Here is a 24,283-nt window from a genome sequence, read left to right as displayed (position 1 = left end):
GGCGAGATCTACTGATGTCGTGAATGCTAGGCTGATAGCGCCCACTACTGGTATAGCCCGGAATTGGTCCTATTAATGCGTTATTTTAATGTTAAGACCCGCCTGACAGGAATGTGGTGTGCGTCCATGAAAATATTTCTTCATGGACGCACAGTAGTTACCGTTCTGAAATGCAAGGTGTTTGCTTCTCTGCCAATTAGCTGACATATTTTGACCTTCAGAAAGTTGATGATTTTATTTTGTATCATCCCTCAAATGTACCTTGTTCTTGTGACCAATGGTGTAGGCCTATAACCCTCTTGGTGTGAAATGTATGTGGGAGCCGGCGCGATATGTCCCGGTCACAGTGTTCGCAATCCTCTCTGCCGCTCACTCCACAGAGTGATAGAGCCTCACACTCTGCCCACACAGCGATTTGTCCTCTAGAAAAGCCAGTCATCATTAAGTGAGGAAAAACAAAAGCCAAGCGACACCGGTCGGACATGACTCCTCTGAGAATGAGAATGTAGTGTGGGAAAGTTTCATTCATGGAAGACACTTGAGAGGTTTATATATGCGGTCTTAATCTAGTTGTGCAGGCTATATCATACTAATTTGAAACACAAATCCCCCAACACAAAATGTTATTAATAACAGTTATGATGCCAGTATGATATTGGATATCAAATCTTTTATTTTGTTTATCTTTATGAAGATAAACAATATTTCCTTGCCCTTATAAAGTAACCAACCTACAATTAAAAGAATCCTTATAAAAGTCAAAGTTAAACAAACTTTTACTCCTGAATCAAATCTAGGCTTGTGTTGTACATGTGTGAGTATGTGTGTGATTATGTGAGTGAGCGTGTGCACATGTATATGTTTATGTATCTGTGTGTGTGTGCGTGTGCCTGTGTGTGTTTGCATATGGGTACATGTGTTTGTGTGTGTGTGTGTGTTGGTGTATGTGCAAATGTGTGTATGCGTGGGTGCGTATGTGCGAGTGGGTGTGCATATATATGTGTGTGTGCATGTGCATATGTGCGTATGTGTATGTGCGTGTGTGTATATCTGCGTGTGTGTTTAGGTGCGAATGTGCGTATGTGCGTGTGTGCGTGTGTGTGTGTGTGTGTGTGTGTGTGTGTGTGTGTGTGTGTGTGTGTGTGTGGTGCGTGTATATGCATATGTGCGTATGTGTATGTGCGTACGTGCGTATGTGCGTGTGGTGTGTGCATATGCATACGTGTGTATGTGCGTATGTGTGTGTGGTGTGTGCATATGCATATGTACGTGTGTGCGTATGTGCGTATGTGTATGTGCGTATGTGCGTGCGTGTGTTCATGTCTGGGCGGTCGCCTGCAGTTGCCTCATCAAACCACTGTGTCCTTGGGCTCAGGTGCTGCTGCGGCTGCTCGCTCCATGCTGCGACGCTCCCTGAGACCCAGCCTGTCAGACCCAGCCTGACCCTGGGCTTCAGAGGGCTGGGGGCCTGTGTGGGCCCACAGCACCACCGTCGGCCCGGGCTCAGAGAGCCTGCCAAACGCTACAGCTCCATGACCGGCCGCCACGCCAGGGCCCAAGCCCTGCAGGGGGGCAGGGGGCAGTGGTACACAACACACACTCGCACAACAGACACACAGACACACACGCAAACCAGATACACACAAACAAAGCATACACACACACACACACACACACACACACACACATACTCACACACATAAACACACTCACACACACACACACACACACACACATACACATACACACACACACAAAACCAGACACACACAATCAAACACCGCACACACAAACACACAACTGCACAAGGACACGCATACACAAACACGCACACACACAAACACACACACACACACACACACGTACACACACACACACACACACACACACACACACACACACACACACACACACACACACACACTGTCTCTGTCTCACACACACACACATGTTCACATACACATGCACACACGCACATCTGGAAAGCGTTGCTGCCGGCTGGTCCACCTGGCTCCACTGTGACGGAGGACAGCTGGGTAAAGAGGAAAGGAGGAGAAAGATGAGGGCACCTTCTACTGCACATCTGCACCCACTCTGTTTAAACACAGTCACTCAGTACAATTTGTGCTTTGCAAATTGATGTTCCCGACAATGTCTGAGTACACTATAACTTCATTCATGTTTGATCCTATTCACCAGTTTACTTTTTAACAACCTCTTGAGTTTTAATCGATTAGTGGATTTTATGTTGTATTCCTGTGATTCCATAATTTAATAATATTTTTCCAAGTAATAATTTTAATAATGTAAACCCTTTTCTTGAGCAATACATGTTCCATACTTTTTTCAGGTGTTTTTAAATACTTAATTTCTTGCAATGATATGTCTTTCAGCAGCCCCTCGATAAAATACTGATGAATTCAGGAGGGACGGCCATTCAGAAGGAGCTAAAAGAGCCTGCAACGGCTCACGTTAGTTCAAGAAGTAGCGCAAGATAATGAATGTGTTATATAATTACTCAAGAGACGCATTAGCCCAGAAGCCCAAAGATCATATTTTGACGTTGTCATGAAAATAATGAGTTTCAAAATGTAATTGTATCTGCGATGATGCAATTTCTATCAAAATAAATCATCAAAATGGTGATAGTTTCTAATATAATACATTGTGGGGTTTTTTTGTTGCCATTTTCATTATTACTCTCCACTTTTTTGTTTACAGTAATGCCATGTGTTAAACCTCACCACAAGGTGGCGCAGTTCACCAATTTATGAGGATAATAAAAATGCAGCGTTCCTTCAGTCTTGCCTCGCTCCTCCCTTGATAATGATAACCACGCACTCTGATGTGTCATTTAGTGTTCGTACAGATACATATATATTTTGCAATATTATGACATATTTGGATTGTCTCATAACACTGGCATATTTGCCCTATAGCTCACTCTAGTCATTGTTCAAGACATCCAGAAAGTGAAAGTAGCTAGCGATCATTGAAAATATTATTGGAACACCGATATATTACATTTCATTTTAGTTAATGACTTTGGCTGATCCCTCCCTAGTTTTAATCTAATAATAACTACACTAATGATAATAAAAAAGTAGTTTTATTATAGTGCATTCTCATCCTCAGAAAATGTTTAGCATTTGTAGGACATTAAGCTTAGGCTAATCAAATTCCTCTTTCTCATTGCATGTCTTTGGAAATTATTCCAAAAAGGCCTATATAATGTAGGACTATATTTTGTATAAAATAGCGAGTTTCTTTCTTCGCCATTGCGCCTTGGTCACTTTTCTATATTGAAACTTTGCCTATCAGGGTCAATCGAAAAAAGCAAACACATCAAACAAAATTAAAATAACAGAAGACGGCAGCAAGAAATCGTTTCTAAAGGCTAAAATGCTTAACATTTAGCAGACAATGTGCCAGGCTGAAGAGCCGTCAGACCTGGGTGATGGTAAATCCATTACAGGCCCGGGCGGCCTGCGCAGGCATAAGCTGCAAATCTCTTTAGTTCAACACCCATTAGGAAAGTGCTGAGCCCTTTGCAAGCCACTAAGATGGTTAACTCCTGGACACGTCCCCAGCGTTTAATTTCCCCTCAAATGATGGAATAACACCTGCAACCCATCAAACCAACCAATGAGTACATAGACACTTGTATTATAATGCTTAATTATAGGCACTGATTGGTTAAAATAATACACAGGTCTCAAACACCTTTCTGATCCTTCTAATATAAGGCCAGTGCCATCTTTTTAATTAATTGGCGTTTTCTTTTCGCTGTAATAGTTGTATACTTGAGCAACAGGCCTTCATACAGGATCATCATTAAAAAGTTTTTTGTTAATGATATTTCTGTTTTTGTTAGCCATACATCCATAAGGTCTTTTGTTCTTTCAAAAATGATCAGAAGCAAATCATTTGTTAAACAGAGATCATATAACACTATATAAGTTGTTGCATACTTAAATTTAGATTTGGACTAAAGGATTCCAAACTATGTAATAACTATGGATCCAGGGGATAAAGGTATAAAATAAATGCGGATACATGCTGCCAACATTTAACTTTGTACAATACCTTGAATAATGATAAAGAATAACAATTATCTGTTCCTAAATATATATCCATTATGTCATGTATCTAAAATGGAAATAAAGTAAAAGTGAAAATATGAGAAAATAATTGAACATTCTAATATCATAACATCCAAGTATTTCACCTTTGTGCTCCACTAAATAGCTTCTGACAGTCTTACAGCTTTCAGGCGCCACAACTGCTTTCACTGCACGGTCACGGCACAGGTGAAAGCAACCTTAACAACTTGATGAGTGGTCAATTATGTTGTGCAGTGATGGCTGGATTAGATATTAACTGTGTCCTAAATCACTTTGTGCTGACGGATTTGGAAAAGTTATAATCCCAGGGGTGCCTTTAAAAGGATGAGACTGACCGGCCTAGCTCTACTTGTAGCAAAGTCCCTCTCCATCTCTCGTGTCTCCAGCCAGAAGACCCAACATCGCCGCAAGGGGCTTCACGCAACCGCCACACCGCAACCATGAACGGCACAGAGGGACCTGCCTTCTATGTGCCCTGGGACAACAGCACTGGCATCGTGCGGAGCCCCTATGAGTACCCCCAGTACTACCTGGTCTCAACGGCGGCCTACTCCGCCCTGGCCGCCTACATGTTCCTACTCATCCTGCTCGGCTTCCCCATCAACTTCCTCACCCTCTACGTCACCCTGGAACACAAGAAGCTGCGGACGCCCCTGAACTACATCCTGCTGAACATGGCCGTGGCCAACCTGTTCATGGTTTTCGGCGGCTTCACCACCACCATGTACACCTCCATGCACGGCTACTTCGTCTTAGGGCGCACCGGCTGCAACATCGAAGGATACTTTGCCACCCTGGGCGGTGAGATCGGGCTGTGGTCGCTGGTGGTGTTGGCCATCGAGCGCTGGGTCGTCGTCTGCAAGCCCATGAGCAACTTCCGCTTCGGGGAGAACCACGCCGTCATGGGCGTGGCCTTCACCTGGGTCATGGCCAACGCTTGCGCTTTCCCCCCCCTGGTGGGCTGGTCTCGTTACATCCCCGAGGGAATGCAGTGCTCATGCGGAGTCGACTACTACACTCGCGCCGAGGGCTACAACAACGAGTCTTTCGTCATCTATATGTTCACATGCCACTTCCTGACCCCCATGTTCGTGATCTTCTTCTGCTACGGACGGCTGCTCTGCGCAGTGAAGGAGGCTGCCGCCGCCCAGCAGGAGTCCGAGACCACCCAGAGAGCGGAGAGGGAGGTGAGCCGCATGGTGGTCATCATGGTGTTGGGCTTCCTGATCTGCTGGGTTCCCTACGCCAGCGTGGCCTGGTACATCTTCTGCAACCAGGGCAGCATCTTCGGTCCCATCTTCATGACCCTGCCGGCTTTCTTTGCCAAGTCCTCGTCCATCTACAACCCCCTGATCTACATCTGCATGAACAAGCAGTTCCGTCACTGCATGATCACCACCCTGTGCTGCGGCAAGAACCCCTTCGAGGAGGAGGAAGGATCCAGCGCCAAGACCGAGGCCTCCTCCGTCTCCACCAGCTCCGTGTCCCCCGCGTAAGCGACACCCTCGACCACAAACCCCCCCATGTGATACCCTATCGAAGAAGAAGAAGATGAACACTTACCACTCTCCCCCGGGAAACGACTGAAGGCTGACTTCACCTTTTGTATCTTACAAACCATTTGGTGTAACCTAAAGACAGTTGCAGGAAGAGCAGACCCCGACAACATGTTTCTGCTTCTGTTTGTGTACAGAGAGTCCAACGTATAAGTACAGTGAGATTTTTGTTTTCCTCATGTGAAAGGGAAAACATATTCATCTTTTACAGTTGGATCATATATGTAACTGGCTTATTTGTGAATGTAGAGGCATGTAATCAAGGCAACGTAAAATAAACCGCACTTTGCAAATGAGCATTTCTGTTCATGTTTTACTTACAGATGGGTTGGAAAAGTACAACTGAATGTAGTGTATTTAAATCAAATTAATAAATGTCAATAAATTATTCAGAATGCATTCATGTCGTGATTGACTCAATTATCACAACATATTTCTATATGGTGATTATTTAGAAGAGCAACACTGCACAATGTGATAGGCAGGACAGGCAATGCAATAATTCCTTTGCTAATGCCGCTTTCAGAGGAATATAATCCCTGTCCAATCACAGGTGACCTTGGCTTTAGCACCATGGATTATGACATGTATAATCATGAAGGTATAGACACAGCGTCACGCCACTCTCACTTCATCTGATTATGCAAACTAATCATATTAGATTAATAAGGGTGGAGATGTGTCAGACAATATCCAACAGTAATGGCATGAGAAGGCCTTGATATAATCAAAACAGTTATATCAAAACAATTATTATATTATTTAATTATATGATTTCATTATTATAACCACACACACACACGTGCACACACACACACACACACAATGCACTCACGCAAGTACACACACACTCAAACACACACATACACTCCCACACTCACACACACACACACACACACACACACACACACACACATGCACACACACACACACACACACACACACACACACACACACACACACACACACACACACACACACACACACACACACACACACACACACACACACACACACACACACAGGTTAATAGGATATATTTGTTCATTGCCGCGTTACTCATTTGATAAAATAATGCAGAATGGGATAATGCGAGAAACTCAACACGTCATTCTATCAGCCTCTGAATGGGAAAACATGTCGGCCAGGCAGGAGAAAAACAAATACATCAAGATCTCCCCCGTAATGACCTTCTCCTGTCGCTATGGCAACCATCCCACTGCTGCATGGCTCTCGGACAGAATACAGATCTTGACACTGAACAGTCCACTCGGATTTAGATCACGAGAAGGCTGCTTAGCTTCCATGTATTATAGATGGATAGGTAGATGGCCGGATAGATAGACAGATTGATATTAACAAGGATGGCTAATAGAACGATAGACGGATAGACAGATATGGACAACTCGATAGATAAATAGACAGATATAGACAGCTCGATAGATAGAGAAATAGACAGATAGACAAGGCAGCTCAATAGATAGACAGGCTTAAACAGCTCGATAGATAGACAGGTATAGACAGCTCGATAGATAGTCAGATAGATAGGCGTATAGATAGATAGATACAGACAGCTCGATAGATAGTCAGATAGACAGATGGAGGATAGATAGATAAAGCGGTACTAGCACTGCTTTGTATATCTGGGTAAATAGTCTCTTGTCATTATCCTGTTTTATCATGTGTGGTATTGATAAGTTTCATTGTTATTATGGGTCACTGTCCTACTGCATGCCCATTTGATTCCTGAAGGTATCCCATCTGCACCACAACATGTCTGCTGAACAAAATATTAAGTACTTTTGAATTTGTATGGAAAACTTTATTTGATAATAAAAATAGCATTCACAGACTTCCTTTGATAGCTACATATACAGTGTGTGATCCATTTCAAGGAAAGAAGCTTTATTGGATAATTCCACATCTACTTGTACTTAGACTAATGTTATGTATAGCTTCATGGGTCAAATAAAGCTATGAACAATGTAGTATTTATATATGCATAGTTTTATAAAATAAAATAAAAAGATTGGCCCATATACATGTACTGCTTTTTATCAACACAGAGACAGCATTATGTGCCTGGAGCACATTGCAAGAAATAATGCTTAAAGAAAACAGACTGCATACAAGTGCTCTATAATACAAAGGCAGGCTAACCGTAGAGAGAGAGAGAGAGAGATAGAGAGAGAGAGAGAGAGAGAGAGAGAGAGAGAGAGAGCGAGAGAGAGAGAGAGAGAGAGAGAGAGAGAGAGAGAGAGAGAGATTCAAACCATCAAACAGCTTCTGATCAACCAAATACAGTCTTCCATTTTAGTCTATTTATACCTGATTCAGAGTAAATGAACATACCTCCCCTTGAATCACCAGGTCCATGTCAGTAATATAAACACACCATCACATTCCTCACTGCTGAGGATCCCCATAAATTTCTCTTTTGTACAAGAAAAAGGCAACATTTTAATCCTTAGCAGGTTCCTATTAGTTACACATTAAAATTATTTTTACGTTATGGCCAACAGGTTTTTAACATCCTACATGTTTCTTCTTTTTTATCTTCCTCATCATCATCTTCTTCTTCTGTTTCTTCTTCTTCTTAAATACAGTACCATGACGACAACAGTGATAAAACAATGCATTTTGTTTGTGGCTATCCAATATCTTTTTAGTTCTTTAGTGAAACATAAAACAGAGAATACACACATAAAACACGTTATCAAAGCAGCAGTCAGACTCCAGTGCTGTGACAGAATGGCTCAGGTGGGCAGATCAGCTGACTTGTGTACCGCAACGGACCACAGTTGACCCCCGTCCCATGACCCACCACCGCAATACCCGGGGGAGACGGATGGACGAACGGACGGACAGACGGACGCCGGTTTGTTTAGAGCGAGGTGTGACCGCCATATCTGTGGGAATGCTTGGGATGAGATGAGTACGTAGCTATTCTCAGCCACACATGCATCTTGGACGGAGAGGACTCGTTTGACGATGCAATGTTTTCTGTCGTTGAATCTAATCGAATCAAATCAAAGTTAGTTCACCTGGTGTCCTCTCCATGTCGGTGTTGTTACACCAATTGGAACTGGTTACAGTTACATGGATGAATCTCTATGTGCACATAGTATCTGTGTGCAGCATGATACGTGGTGGAGATCAGCCTGTAGCAGGGTTGTGGTTAATTGAGAGGGGGAGATCAATAACTCCTGGGTATTGGTAGGTCTAAATGACCTTTCTCTGAAATACAGTGCGTGGATGTTTAGGGGATGTTTAGGGGATGTTTAGGGAATGAGGGCTAGCTGCCACACCATCAAGTGTCCAAGCATATTTAGTAGGGTGTTACCAGAGAGTTTCAAAAGTGTGGTTGGACGAGGACCTTTACCACGTTCAGAAAGTAAAAGCCCTGACATGCTTCTGCTCCAGTCATGCATTGAGACAACTGCATTTCCTTCGTTATTTTGTTCCTCTAAGGATTACTCAAAATAATGGTGAGAATTTGTACTTTCTGAACCCGGAAATTAAACATAGTGAAAAAATAACATTTACAAGTCTTACTCCTTTGAATTTTAACCGATCAAAAAATAAATAGTGAACAAATGGTAGGGAGGGGGGATATATTACATTATATTTGTCACTTTGTGAATCAGAATCTTCCCTTATACTTTGCCTAAATGTCCAGTAACACGTTGCCAACTCTTGTGAACCCTCAGTGTCTTGTGCTATTGTTCATTTAATAAAGCAACTCAGGAGTGGAAAAGACAAATACATTGAAAAGTAGCCTGTGTGTTGGATGAACAAGTCACCAACGTTGGAAGAATGCTTCAAACCTCTGAGGAAACACATATTTTAGAGATCAGAAATGCCTGTAAAAAGCAACATCACTGATTATTCATATGCAGGCACATACAATACCGGAACTACAGTATACAACAACCTCTCTTATGCTCAAAGTAACTAGAACAATAACGTAACAACCAGAATGAAACCCAAAGCGCCGTACTCCTGCAGTTTTTTCATATTTTTTTTCTTTAATTGATTCTCTAGCTGGGATCACAAGGACTTAAGTCAGCTAACTCAATCAATCGACTATTACTCAACCAATGGATCCAACCATTCACAAGGAGTTTTGTGTCCTCAGTTTAAGTTCACTTCCAGTGTATAGTACATAGGTTTCCACACATAAGACGGGGGGAGGGAGGGAGGGAGGGAGGGAGGGAGGGAGGGGAGAGAGGGGCGCGAGGGGAGAGGGCTCTCTGTTTTCCGGCTCTAGATACTCAGGTCTTTGGGACTCTCCTTGTACAGCCGTCTCTTGGGCTCAGGGAGCTGGCCTTGGCCCTGGCCCGGGCCCAGCGTGTTATTGTTGTGGCCGGTGGCGTTGAAGTGGCCCGCGTTGTTGTGGCCAGCGTTGTTCTTCATCATGCTGTAGTAGTCCTTGAGCCTGGGGCCCCCCGCCACCACCGGCGCGTAGTTCACCTCCTCCCGGCTATAGTTGCTCTCCGGCGAGGAGTCGCGCTCCGTACGATACCGCCTCTCTGGCGTCCCGTTGGCCAGGCCCCGCTGTGGGGAGGAGTCCCTCAGGAAGTTGCCGTTGTTCATGGCGGCTCTGTCGGGCGTGCGGCCCCTGAGGAGGGACAGCGAGTCGGCGGCGTGGTGGTGGTTGTTGTTGTTGTTGGCGCGCTCGGGGGTGCCGGCCGCGCTGCCGCCACCACCACCGCCGCCGCTACCGCGGCGGGGCGTCTGCGGGTCCTGCAGCAGGCGGCGCTCGTACGACTTGCGGTCGGGCGTGACGCTGAGGAAGCCGCCGTCGTCGTGCTCGTTCTCGCGCTCAGGCGTGCGGTCGCGCGGCGGCGCCCGCTCCGCCCGCCGGTCCATGGACTTGGCCCGCCGGCGGTCGGGGGAGGAGTTGCGCTTCCGGGTGGGCGAGCGGTCCAGGGAGCCGCGCCGCTGGGGCTGCGCCGTCCTCGGGTCGAGGGTGGAGCTGCTGCTGTGGCTGGTGGCGCGCTCCCTCCCCCGCTCCTTCTCGGCCGCCTTCTTCCCCGAGCTGTCCTTCCTCAGGGTCTTCAGCAGCTTGGAGATGCCGCTCTCCGACTCTGATTTCTTCACCTTGCGCCCTCGGCCCTTCTTGCCGCCGCCGCTGCTCTGGTTGTCGGGAGACGGTTGTCTGGGAGTACTTTTGCTGTGGTTGTTGTTGTTCCAGGTGTGATGATGGTGGGGGGGGAACTGCCGGCCCTCATAGTCCATCCGGTCCGCCCCGGCCCGGTCTCTGTCTCGCCCGCGCACCGCCTCCTCCTGGCGTGATGGTGTGTGAAGGTCTGGTGGATAGCTGGACTCCAATGAGGTGTGATATCGGCTCTTGGGCGGCAGATGTCTCACTTCCGCAGAGTCTTGTGCCCCGGGTGTGGGAGGGTACCCGTCATTGCTGCCGTCTGGAGGGGGGAAGACAAGGGAGGTTACGTGATTGGAAATAAAGTTGCAGAGGTCGATAACAGTTTTTTGCGTTTCATGAGCTGGGTTTAGGTTGAATGCTTTGTAGTTGAAATAGGGGATGCATTCAGATATGGGGGGACATTCAGATATGTTTGCTAGGGTCAGGGATTTTAAGGAAATCATGCGGACACATGCATCTTCAAATTGTCCATATTGCAAAAAAAAAAAGATAACAAGGGGAACAGGGAATCAAGGCTTCAGTTCAAAGTGACAAGACAATTGATATCGTGACATGGCCGACAAACATTGAAGCCACAGAACCCTTCAATGGCTTGCTTTGTCTATGAGAGCGATGGGTCCAAACACAAGCAGACAGGTGCAGGCCGTCCTCAATGTGGGTCCATTCAAACAAAACATAAAGCGGTGGGGGGAGAAAAGCAACAACGGCCATGTAACACACAACCACACAACATGGAAGTCTGTTGGCGGCCCGTCTCGCAAACGAGAGAGAGGTTGCCATGGCAGCCGCATGTGGGTGACATCATGGATTAATAACCATTGTGTGCCGTGTCGGTGGGGCGTGAGTCAGCGACATTCAGGGATAAGGGGGTGGGGGGGAGGCGGTATGAGGATGTAGCGCAGTCTGATGTCACATGACATGACATATAGCGTGATCACTGTACACACCCATGTAGACGCACACACACACACACACACACACACACACACACACACACACACACACACACACACACACACGTTAATACATACACAAAAACACGTATACACACATAAACTCACAAACACACACAACAAATGGGGGAGATGCATGTGTTTCAGCCCGGAGCTGGAAGAAGCGGTGGGTTTAGTCGGAGCACAGGAGGACTGAGAGTGAACTGGGCTGCGGCAGACCGCTGGCTACAAACCGTGGTCTGATTTTGTCCCATAAGGTAGAAACAGGGCTCTCCCATCTTCTCATTCCTCATAGTACCAACAGCGAGATGAGGAGCCATCATCGCTGGAGGGGAGGAGGAAGAGCCCAAGCAACAAGAGGGTAAGAAGAGAGAGACAGAGAGATAGCGAGAGACAGAGAGAGAGAGAAAGAGAGAGAGAGAAAATACAACAGGAAAGAGACTGTTTACAGTGGATCTCAAACGAGAGGAGGAAAGGGAGTTGGTTCTGGTAGAAAAAATTTAAATTTATTGATCTTTCACTATTAAAGACTGCATGGAGCAGAGGTGGTTTCCCTGAGAAAAAAACTAAACAGAAAAACAAACAACAAAAAATGGTGAACTCCAGAGTAAAGTAATTACTCCGTGACTCACACAGTAAGCAGAGAAGGCTACTACCCTCTCACAATCGCCCCCAGGAGATCATGTTACTGCCACTACACTACACACAGCGTTTAAGTGTTCATGTACATCTACACCAAAATAGCCATCTCTGTCATTATATCTTCATCTTTGTGCACTGCACCAGTGCTTTTCCTCATTATTATGCCGACATTGTCAACATTTAGATTTGAGTGCAAGAGGTGTATGAGTACTAAGCGGCCGAGGTCAAGATTAGCGCTTAATTTTGCCCTTCAAATATCATTATTTACAGTAAACAAACGCGTTTCTGCATCATTGAACCTACGCAGAATTGGAAGGGGGGAGGTAAGTTCACAAGGTGGCCGTTAGCAGGGTTAGTCACATTAATGGATGAGGAGTAAAACCACCACAATCTAGCGTAGCTAGCCTGTGCTAGCTTAGCCTGAGCTAGCCCAGCCTGACCTACCGTATTCTGGCACGGATCCGTCGCCCCGCTTGAGGACGAGCCGCGCCCACCGGCCGCCGTTCTTGATCAGCTCGATGGCGCGCGCGTGCTTCATGTTCTTTGTGCTCTCACCGTTGATCTCCAGGATCTCGTCCCCTACCTTGAAAACACAATGTGTGTGTGTGTGTGTGTTAAAGAGTGTGCGTGCATTACCACGACCAGCAGATCACTACTCTAGGGATGACACAGGGTGCTGCAACGTCTGATCAGAGTCGTGTTTCAATTCACACCTTGAATGGTGTGACAGCGCTACTAAAACGTGGCTTATCTTTATATGATAATTACCAATCATAATGACAATAACAATGACATGATACACAAATACTAATATACAAAAAATGACTACAACAACACTAATAATATTACAGGTGAAGGAGTGATTAGCCGTTACAAGCCGATTTAAAAAATTGGCCTCTTCTGACATCATAGGTGGGCGTGTCCACCTAGATGTATGACGGATAGATGAACAACATATGCTACAGTCCACTGCGTAGGCTGGTTGACTGATCTAGCCAGCATACATCGGTTAACCACGCTCACACATCTGGTGGTATAATATGTCACCTTTAACAATATTAACACTATATCAATATAATAACAATATGCTTTTAATAACACTTTCCAGACCCTTTCCTTGGAACACATAGTTAAGAGCTCGACCATGATGAGACCGTACCCTCATCTTGCCGTTCCGGACGGCCGCCCCGTCCTCGGCCAGCCGCAGCACGTACAGGTCCATGCTGTACTCCCGGCCCCCCCGCAGGCTGAACCCAAAGCCTTTGCTGTCCCGCTCCAGGTCCACCGAGTAGAACTCAGCGTCCTGGGGAGCAGACGGACAGAGGGGGGAGAGAGGGAGAGATGGATAGAGGAAGAGATGGAGGGATTTACAGATGTAGATAGACAGAGCGAGAGGGGGGGGGGAGAGAGAGAGAGAGAGAGAGACAGAGAGAGAGAGAGAGAGAGACAGATGGAGAGATATATTGAGTATTGAGATATATATATATATATATATATATATATATATATATATATATATATATATATATATAGAGAGATGAGAGAGAATGACATAATATGAGAGCGAGAGAGAGTGAGAGAGTGAGAGAAAGAGAGAGAGAGAGAGAGAGAGAGAGAGAGAGAGAGAGAGAGAGAGAGAGAGAGAGAGAGAGAGAGAGAGTGAGAGAGAGAGAGAGAGAGAGAGAGAGAGAGAGTGAGAGAGTGAGAGAAAGAGAGAGAGAGAGAGAGAGAGAGAGAGAGAGAGAGAGAGAGAGAGAGAGAGAGAGAGAGAGAGAGAGAGAGAGAGAAAGAGAGAGAGAGAGAGAGAGAGAGAGAGAGAGAGAGAGAGAGAGAGAGAGAGAGAGAGAGAGAGAGAGAGAGAGAGAGAGAGAGAGAGAGAGAGAGAGACTCCTTAATATATCTCAAAAACTCAAAAAACACACTCAGCATGCATATCACCCAAAGAGCACTGAATAATGAATGCTCCCTCAATGTGCGATCAGGGTACAGATGGCGACAGCCAGGCTTAACCAAAACGGGCTCAGCTCAAGACACATTTTGCCCTGACAAAGGTTCCCTTCCTCCTTTCAAGCCTGTATGCCATGCCTAAAGCACCCTGCTGCACCGAATACGAGCTTGATGTTTTAAAACTTGTTGCAGACTGACTTACTTGTGTGGACTGAGCCTGTGATGGTGGAGGCGGTGGCGCTCCTTTAGACTTTGAGTTATTTCTGTAACAACAGGACGAAAAAAACACATATTAGAGTTCGGGTTGGTCAAAAACACAAAGGCACACATCCTGTTGTCGGTGTAGGACTCATAGGGCGCCGCCCACCTGGTCTCTGTCTGGGGGTTGTGAGTAGTGGTGATGGTGGCGATCTTCTCTGCGTTTGTCAGCAGAGAGGCGTTCGATGACTCTGGGAGAGAAACAAAGAGGATTCTGGGTAAGGCTCACAGCAGACCACACAGTGAAACAGGTAGATGGAGAGCAGGAGAAATGAAGCTGGAGGGATGGATAGACATCGACAATGAAGCATATCTAGACTATGGACACAATAAATAATACAATAATTACAATATAACATACATTTTGATAATAATTATCATCTATGAGAGCCACGAGCACAGACTATGCAAACACACTTTAGTCCCCATTGACACTGGTTTTAATGAATTCCTCTTTGCCTGTAGTTAACAAGCATCTGAGTCACCCCAAGCCCTACACTCTCTACCTTCATTAGTCTTTGAGGAATGCATTCCTCAGGACTCTCTCTCTCTCTCTCATCAGCGATCTCTCTCACCCTTGCTCTCTCTCTCTCTCTCGTCATGCGTAAACAATTACCTAAGCAAGCACCATGCAAGCACATTAGATGTCATATGGTGATCTTTAAAATTCAATATGCAGAACGTGTGACGTGAGGTATTATAACATCAAGGCCCGATCTGTTGCTATATAGACAGAGCCTTTGCATTGCAATATTGATACAAATGCACTTTGTTGTGCAGGCCTAATGCAGTAACTCTGAAGTAGGTAAGTGCTTTGTGTGCTGCCGTGTCCTTTACTATTAATCTCAATCTAACCTGTTGCTTCCTTTCCAGGCTTTAATTAGCTTTAATTGGTTGACCTGTCTGTTATGTTACGATATAAAAGCCGAACGTAATAGAATGTGTTAACCTGCCCATGCATTACTGTAAACTCTCTTGGAAATGTGCTACACGTCTGAAACTGCTTGTGCAGCATTATTCCAGTGGGCAAGTCCATTTCTGAGGAGATTAACTCAAACAGGAAACCCTTATTAAGCGTTAGCCATGGGTTTAATCCTGACACACATTAAGATACACACCAACACACACCAACAGACACACACAGACACACAGACACACACACACACACACACACACACACACACACACACACACACACACACACACACACACACACACACACACACACACACACACACACACACACACACATACACCTACATAAGTGCACACACTAGCGACAGGCCCCCTTCATATCCGACGCACAGCACTAAAACAAACACTATCTCGGGGCAATGTCACCCTCCTCCCACACGCTGAGCTGCTGCTCTCTCACGCTCCGAGGCGGGGAGGGTGCTCCTGGCCTGCTGCTGAAGCCCTTTACAGAGCGCCCTGGCTCTGTAAAGGGCTTCAGCAGTGAAGAGAGAGAGAGAGAGAGAGAGAGAGAGAGAGAGAGAGAGAGAGAGAGAGAGAGAGAGAGAGAGAGAGAGAGAGAGAGAGAGAGAGAGAGAGATGGAGAGAGAGAGAGAGAGAGAGAGAGAGAGAATAGAGGGAGAGAGAGAGAGAGAGAGAGAGAGAGAGAGAGAGAGAGAGAGAGAGAGAGAGAGAGAGAGAGAGAGAGAGAGAGAGAGAGAGAGAGAGAGAGAGAGAGAGAGAATAGAGGGAGAGAAAGGGGGTAGAGAGAGAGGGGGAAAAGCATCCATGCGCCATTTCCCTCCTACACGACCACCACCACCACCACCACCACCCATGAATAAGTCACATCCTTCTGCACCGTAACACAACCACCGCGGGGGCGGACGGACGGACGGACGGACGGAGCAACGCGGAGACGCCGGCCGGCCTTACCGTCACCTGGGATGATCCGGAGCGAGACGGTGTTCCCGGCCTCCTTGATGAGGTTGACGATGTCCGAGTGGGACTTGTTGGTGATGGAGCAGGCATTGACAGACAGGATGCGGTCGCCCACCTTCAGCTTCCCGCAGCGGTCCGCCGGGCTGCCCTCGATGATGCGGCCTATTTTGTGGGGCATGGCCACACAAGCATTTCCCGCTTTTTCGTGTTGTATGTTTGTTTGTTTGTTTTGTTTTTGATTTGTTTTGTTTTGCACATGCGTGTTTGACGTCGCAATTTTGCGCGTGATACAGTATGTGTGTGTGTTCACAGGGGGTGGATTGATTCATTTAGTTGTATAGATTTATAGATATAGATATCAAGCAGTGCAAGGGAGAGGAAGATGGGAAGCAGAAGAGCAGGAGAAAGGGAAAAGGGGACGGAGAGGGAGAGAAGAAGGAGGAGGAGGAGGAGGAGGAGAAGGAGAAGAAGAAGGCAAAAGGGGTTAAACATCCGTCCCATTTAGCGCACAGAGAACCAATAAACAGTGTGCATGTCCCAGAGAAACACGTTCCAATCGGCCTGCATGCAAAACACAGCGCAGAGCGCCAGCAGCCATGAATAATGAATGATTTTGATGGGCTAATTCAGAACTGCCTCCCCCGCTTCGACTCCCCCTCCCCCAGTATGGCTTGTGCCCCTCCCCCCCTCCCTCCCCCCCTCCCTCCCGCTACCCTTGATGTGTTAATCAATGGGGCCTGAATCACAAAGACCCCTGGTAGCGCCACACCTGAGATGCTTACAATAAAGTCGGGGTCTGTTGATCCTCCCTGATCTCCCGCCTCCAACCATTCCGTAGTCTTTCCACCGGCCAATTACACATCAGTCTCTATCGCAGTGTGTTTGGGGATTCAGGGGACATTATTAGGCACTAGGCTCTTAGAAACGATGTCCTAGAATTATAATGAATCTCTAGAGAGAGCGTGCGGCAGGGTTTTTGGTAGGTCCCGAGCGCCAGCAACGTGGCCTACAGCCTATGTGTTTGAAGTGTATCTATATATTATATATATACATGCACACATGTTTTGGTGCTGGTTGTTTTTTGTTTTCACGCCTACATTTCCGACCGATACAGAAGAGCAACAGGCTTTTAGACCGCCCCTCCCCAAACCTCCCTGGGGAGCAGTACATCTCTTCCCCTCCTCTCCTGATTCACCTCCTCTCTTCGTTCCCCCCCCCCCCCCTCTCTTAAAGGGTCCCACCTCCCCTTCTACCTTGATTAGCGGCCGTGCGTGTCTCATGCTACCCAATACAAATACTAATGGGGTGAGGGGCGGCTGGGGTTGAAGGGGCTTTGGGGGTTGGTGGGGGTTTGGCGGTGCTCACCGAGGGTGCTCGCAGCCTTGTGGATGACGGCATGTGTTCGCCCTTTGCGATGCTAATGCTAACAAACAGTTCAAATGCCTTGACTTTTAGCCCTGCATGGCCGAATGACATCATACTATTGACTCAAGGCGCCCCCCAGGATCCCCACATCACAACACACACATTCACCCAGCCCCAGCGCATTCTTGCAAGGGTGATCAGTGTCGAGGAGCGAGGCAAGGAGGTAGCAAACGTTTTAAAAAAAGGAGGGAAGAGAATGTAAGCGCCTGAGGGCCGAGAGGCTCAAAGATGAAGGGGATGTAAAGTAACAGCACCTCGGATGCCACGATGAATTATATATTTAAACAAACAAAAAAAATCATGCATTGATTATTTTACAGAGCCACACCATGATGCCCCTTATGGATCACTAGTGTCCCCCCCCCGCTGTGAGACGTCGGCATGGCAACACCCCATCCATCATGTGACTAACCATTTGCTCCTTGTCATGGCGGGCTCACACAACGGGAGGGACCTTGGAGTGACTTTGCTTCGGTGAACTGATTCAACCAGAGCGTTGTATCAAATTTGTCCCGCAGATGACATTTGCGCCGCCTGGGCCGCTGTTACGCATGCAAGTTGAATCCTTTGGGTTCATCCATAAACAGTAGGGACAGCTATGGCTTGTGCTGAGTCAACGTCAGTTACACCCAGGCGGGCGGGGTGAGGGCCGTCGCTCAGGCTCCACTATGTGATGTTTCAAAATGACTGCAGCTAGCTTAACGCTAGGCTCTGGGCGAGAAGAGATTTCTCTCTCCTTAAGCTCATGAGAGCAGGGACTGTGATCCCTGGCTGGGCAGGGCCCTCCGGATGGGTCCACACAGCTATTCATAATTCAAGCAGCCGCCAGAAGGGATCAATAGTTTCTCCTTTTCACATATTTTGCACATTTAGCATTTGCAGTACAATAATAGTAATGTCCATAAAAGCATTTTCTGTCTTTTGGTGATCGAAAGGGCACTGCAGAAACCATGCAGAGGAATATCGATTTCAGACGGAAATGAATTAGAAAGGTAACAATTAGGAAGCAGATTTCAAAATAAATTAAAGTAGGATCAAATCAAAGATGTTTGTCTTAATAGCAGGTCAGAGAGTGCACAGCTCACATGGAACTGCTCACTAATGATCCCACAACCAGCAAGACAAGACATCCACCACCCGGGCTCCTCCGTCCAGACCCCACCCCCCAACCCCCAGACCCCACCCAGCCTCCCCCACCCAGGCTCCAGCACCACCCCCCAGGCTCCACCCCCCATGCTCCACCCCTCAGGCTCCTCCCCCCAGGCTCCTCCCCCCAGGCTCCACCCCCCAGGCTCCTCCCCCCAGGTTCCTCCCCCCCAGGCTCCACCACCCAGGCTCCTCCCCCCAGGCTCCTCCCCCCAGGCTACTCCCCCCTGGCTCCTCCCCCCCAGGTTCCACCACCCAGGCTCCACTCACCGAAGGTGGTGCCGGCGTCGGGCCGGGACACGGACGACACGATGACGAAGCCGAAGCCCTCGTTCTCGCCGCGCTGGATCTCCACGTCGTAGGGCTGCAGGCTGGCCGGCACCACGGCGCTGCCGCTGCCCCCGCCGCCGCCGCTGCCGATGCCGCTGGTTGAGCCGCTACCCGAGCTCACCGTGTTCAGGGAGTTCTGGCTGCCCTGCGGCGTGCGCTTGCCCTCCGTCAGGCTGGGGGCCTGGGTGCTGCTGTGGTGGGAGGAGGCCGGGGACGGGGGCACGTCGCCCTCCCCCTTGGACACTGAGGAGGAGGAGGAGGGGGGGGGGGGGATGGGGAGGAGAAGGGAGGGGGTGAGGAGGGATGGGGGGATGATGGGGGAGGTGAGGGGAAGAGAGAGGACGGGGAAGAGAGAGGAGGAGGGGGAGGAGAAAGGAGGAAGGGGGAGGAGGAGAGTGAGGAGAATGCTTCCCTTTTTGAGTCTATGAGTTTCAGAGGTGTTGGGAACCATCTACTTTCTATTGAGTAGGAGTGTGGACACAAATATACATGCATATCTAAATATATATAGGCCCACACTCCTACTCAGATTTGAATACATAAACGGATATATCTATCTATAAATTATACATATATGCATCTTTATATTATGCATATATTATACATATAGCTATATGTATCTATATATAGCTATATATAGATATAGTTATAAATCCGAGCCCGAGCTCGTATTTGTGTGTGTGTGTGCGTGTGTGTGTGTGTGTGCATGTGGGAGACTGATGGCGTACATATGTGTTTGCCTGAACACCTGTGTGTACAGACGTGTGTTTGTGTCCATGCTCCACGGTCATTCTAAGTTCCCCGCTCACCTCCGTAGGCGGAGGTCTTGCGCCGCACGGTGAGGTTGACGTGGCCCTGCTTGGCCGCCTGCTGCATCAGCTGCACCACCAGCTGGTGGGACTTGCCCACCACCGCCGTGCCGTCCACGCAGGTCAGCTCGTCGCCCGACCGCAGCCGCCCGTCCTCGTCCGCCGCACCGTACTTCACGATGTGGCCGATGTAGATCTGGAACACAAACACACACACACACACACACACACACACACACACACACACACATGCACGCATAAACAGACACAGACACATGCACGCACACACACACACACACACACACACACAGCACATAAGTCTAATCATCGCGCGTGGTATATCAGTCGTACATCATTTTCCAATTACCGGACCCCCTGAGTGGTTTATTCATTAACGGTTGCCAACACTGATTACCTAGTTGTTACTTTTTATCAATAATCTTCTTTTTAACTTAAAATAATCTTCCGTGGTGCTATGAGCATATTTGTTTTGCGATCATTCTAAATTTACTGTTGTTGATAAAGTTGGATTTGGAGCGCATTGGCTGGGAACTCGGCAGAGGCGTCGCGCTAAATAATGCGCTCCCTTGGAATGTTATTGACAAAATGAGGATCCATTCTTTTTCACTTTGGTTGTATAAATCCACAGCATGCGTATCAGAAAGACCACGTGACAATTGAGGTTCAAAACGCTGCAATTAAAGGATTCAGTGGGAACCTTTCTCATCCCACTCTAAAGTCTAACGTAAAGAACATAAGCGCCGATTGTGTGTTCCTCAAGTTCTCCGTTAGCGAGAGTTCAGTGTCAGAGTCATGAGGCGTGTCAGGGACACGGATATGTGGTATGGCAACGTGTGGGAGGAAGTAGGCTTACGAAGGAAACCAACTCTGCCGCTCTATATCTTTGGCAGAAGACGGCAAACAACTCCTTTATCAGAGGGTCAGCCCGAGAGCCTGTCAGCCAGCTGTCCATTTAATTTCCTTGCTCTCTCCGCCCCCCATCTCTATCCCTCCCTCTTTCTGTCTTTTCCCGTCTCCTGCTCCTGTCTGCCGGTCTCCTCACAAGGCGTTGCGTGGACCCTGGGCCCTAGCCGCGGTGGATGAGGCCCTCTCCTCTCTTATAACAAGCTGTCCGCGTGCGTCTCTAGGGATCGCTATAGCTTCAGTCGGCAGCGCTCCGCTGCTCGTGAGCAGGGGAGACTCGGTGCCTCGCTACAGATGGAGGAATGGAGAGAAACAGAGGGAATGAAAGAGAATAAGAAGCTCACAAACCAAGCTGGGCGAAGTGGGAAGGAAGAACACGCCAGAATAATCGATGTGGTTACTTACAGTGTGCTTCATCTGACAGTGTGACGTGGGTGTGCGCACTGTGTTATTTCTGTTCATGACAAATATGGTTGTTTCTATCCGTCTTTTACGGAAATAAGTAATTGATTTACAATCAATGACATGTCCTTCTATACTCTGACAATGGTTCAACTATGACAGGGGGGTGGATTGGTGGCTCAACCTGCTAGTGCCCTATGCATGATGCTATTTCATTCCCCCTCTTCTTCAACCCAATTTGCTGTCTCTCTTCCCTGTTTGGTCCATAGAGGTACAAAAATAAAGACAGTGCTGTGAAAAGAAACACACGTGGATGGATACATACCGGTTCGCCAGCCTCATTTCCTCCAAGGATGCGGAAGCCAAAACCAGTATCCTTCCGCCACAGGAATATGTCCTGCTCCTGAGAATCTGGCACTGCAACACAAAGCGAGTGAAGCATTTTACTCAGGTTTCATCACGTTCGAATGTCTCACATCGCCGTCTAGACTGACCCCTGCGGAGATTAGTCCACTCAGTGTTGTCACAACAGGAGACTCGAAACAATTATCTACCCCGTGTTGGGTCATTATCGACGCCTACTACATTTACAGTTGAATAATTAATGGACTTCATGGAGTAAGGTTTCTATCCGTATCAGATGCAGAGCGATCCATTCACAGCAACACCATCACACTCTCTATGTCCTCCTGTCCGATATGTTGTGATGAGGGCAAATGGATGAAGTGGTGACAAAGTGGTCACCACGTACGCACACACACACACACACACACACACACACACACACACACACACACACACACACACACACACACACACACACACACACACACACACACACACACACACACACACACACACACACCTGCCATCCCATTCTATTACTCCTCAGGGCTTAAGGTATCTCAATACTTTCCAGACGTGTTGTTCCTATGCTTCTTGTTCCCAACTAAAACTAATTCACCGCCTCCCTTCACTCCACAACAGTCAACCCACTCACCCCAACACACCTGACATGACATTTGCGCTTGTCTGCAAAAAAGAACAACACTGTGCGATGACACAGGCAATTGGGTGCCAGTCTGTTCGCCCACAGGGAGAGTCTGCGTCAGGACACACTTTACTTTACTTTCCCGCACACTGCAGCCCGCCCTGCTCCAGCCGAGGCTGTCACACAGGGGGAAGGCAAGGGAGCCCATTAGCCGTAGCGCTCTGTCCGCCATCCAGACCCCCTCAATCTGCTGTTGCGGTCGCTGTTGCGTCAGTTATATAACAGGAATGACCAACCGCGTGTGTATCGATACACTGCAAACGTTCACCGGGTCACTGTGTGACACGCTGAAAGCCAAGTATCTCCGGGTCTTATAAACACACACACGCCCACGCACATATGCACGAGTAAGCACAAACACACACACACACACACGCACCCTTACGTGTGGTGCAGAGAGTGGAGGAGTGTGTGCGTGTGTGCGTGGACGGGCTTTATGTTCCCTAGCCCGTTGCTCTCAGAACAGACTATTTCTGGCAGTGTTCATCGGGACATGAGCAGCAGGATGTGTAGAAGACAACCGAATGGCAGCATCCCAGTGCACTCCAGCTTCCCTTTCCTTCCGGGTGTGTAGTCGCATCCACTCGCATATTCAAATATGCACTCATGTGCTCCCTGATGCGTGACTGCATGGACACAGAACTATACATGCTAATGCATGCACGCCCTTCACCTCCACTGTTCACTCGCTTCCACTCACCTCACCCTCAATCTCACCCCCGCTCTCTCTGTCACTCTGTTCCTTCTCTCTCACATTCTCTCACCATTTCTCTTTCTCTCCCCACTCTCTTCTCTTTCGCTCTCTCCTCTCTCCCATCCTCTGTCTCTGTCTTCTCCTGCTGTGTTGCGCTAGTTAGCAGCTACCACCGCAGACTTTTCAATCCCCCCCGTCCCTTAGACATAAGCGTTGCGTGTTCCAGTGATCTGAGTGGGGGCTTTCCAAGGCCAAAGCAGACCATCGACACCCTATTGAGTGTTCCATCTTATCTCACTTCTCGACTTTTTCGTCAGGAACATAGTGTAAGTGGGATGGTTGCTGGCCTCATACCATGAATTATATAAGATTTAAAAAAATGCATTGTGGAGCCTTACAGTACTGAGCCTACACTCATTATTTTCTTCTTGAGGAAAATTCCACGGCAAACATATTTATGATTCGACATTGATCTTTTCCTCATCAAATTACAAATACATGCATGTAGTGTAATCACATGTTACTAAGCTACCATGCTTTATATATGTTAAAACGTTTATCTTTCGAAGTACCTTCTGATGCACTGTAGAATCATAGCCCCTAAATTACAATCTACAAAGAACATTTGCATGATAGGTGGACGTTGCTCCGCAGGCAAAGACGCAAACAAAGACCTTCATTGTGGCCGGTTTCTTGGGACGTTCTAAAGAGGCTCCTTCCCCCAACTTTGAGCGCTGATGAAAGTAACAAAAAGCAAGGCTCTACTCACGTCGACTCTCGTACATGCTCCTGGACTGAGCCCAGATCTTGAAGGGGTCTGGCTTCTTCTGCAGGGTGAGGTTGCCGTCGGCGGGGTCGTGGGGGGGCAGGCATGGCAGGGGCTGGGTGGGGGCGGCGGGCGTGGGACCCAATGCCTCACCGGGCATCACCATGGGTGGGTGGCTGGGGGAGTCGGTGTGGGT

The 24,283-nt window shown here is 47.7% G+C and overlaps 2 protein-coding genes across 12 annotated transcripts in view; one reads left to right on the top strand and one right to left on the bottom strand.

Moving 5' to 3' along the window:
• Positions 1-4,464: 4,464 nt before the first annotated feature.
• On the top strand, positions 4,465-6,079 carry LOC115549022 (rhodopsin). The gene has a single exon (XM_030364006.1). It carries the CDS (start codon positions 4,565-4,567, stop codon positions 5,618-5,620), a length of 1,056 nt encoding a protein of 351 aa, XP_030219866.1. The 5' UTR covers positions 4,465-4,564; the 3' UTR covers positions 5,621-6,079.
• Positions 6,080-7,480: 1,401 nt separating this feature from the next.
• LOC115560331 (membrane-associated guanylate kinase, WW and PDZ domain-containing protein 1) overlaps positions 7,481-24,283 on the bottom strand; it is a 79,774-nt gene continuing 62,971 nt past the window's right edge. For 8 of the 11 annotated variants that reach the window (XM_030379830.1, XM_030379761.1, XM_030379997.1 and 5 more), the window contains 10 exons: positions 24,091-24,283; positions 21,902-21,993; positions 20,251-20,446; positions 19,382-19,684; positions 16,535-16,738; positions 14,757-14,838; positions 14,592-14,652; positions 13,602-13,745; positions 12,887-13,025; positions 7,481-11,106 (listed from right to left, as the gene is read on the bottom strand). The exon at positions 24,091-24,283 is cut by the window's right edge. In XM_030379830.1, coding sequence (XP_030235690.1) covers positions 9,947-11,106; positions 12,887-13,025; positions 13,602-13,745; positions 14,592-14,652; positions 14,757-14,838; positions 16,535-16,738; positions 19,382-19,684; positions 20,251-20,446; positions 21,902-21,993; positions 24,091-24,283 — 2,574 coding nt within the window. In that variant the 3' untranslated portion in view covers positions 7,481-9,946. Of the gene's footprint in view, positions 11,107-12,033; positions 12,126-12,886; positions 13,026-13,601; positions 13,746-14,591; positions 14,653-14,756; positions 14,839-16,534; positions 16,739-19,381; positions 19,685-20,250; positions 20,447-21,901; positions 21,994-24,090 lie in introns of all 11 variants that reach the window. The other 3 variants (XM_030380328.1, XM_030379906.1, XM_030380081.1) reach the window with 3 other exon arrangements.

Source organism: Gadus morhua, chromosome 1 (assembly GCF_902167405.1).
Source record: "Gadus morhua chromosome 1, gadMor3.0, whole genome shotgun sequence".
NCBI classification, from domain to species: domain Eukaryota; kingdom Metazoa; phylum Chordata; class Actinopteri; order Gadiformes; family Gadidae; genus Gadus; species Gadus morhua.
The sequence above is the reverse complement of the archived record's forward strand: the minus strand, read 5'-3'. Positions and strand labels throughout refer to the sequence as shown.

Coding starts and splice junctions, on each gene's coding strand:
- LOC115549022 (XM_030364006.1), top strand. CDS start 4,565: ATGAACGGCACAGAGGGACCTGCCTTCTATGTGCCCTGGGACAACAGC.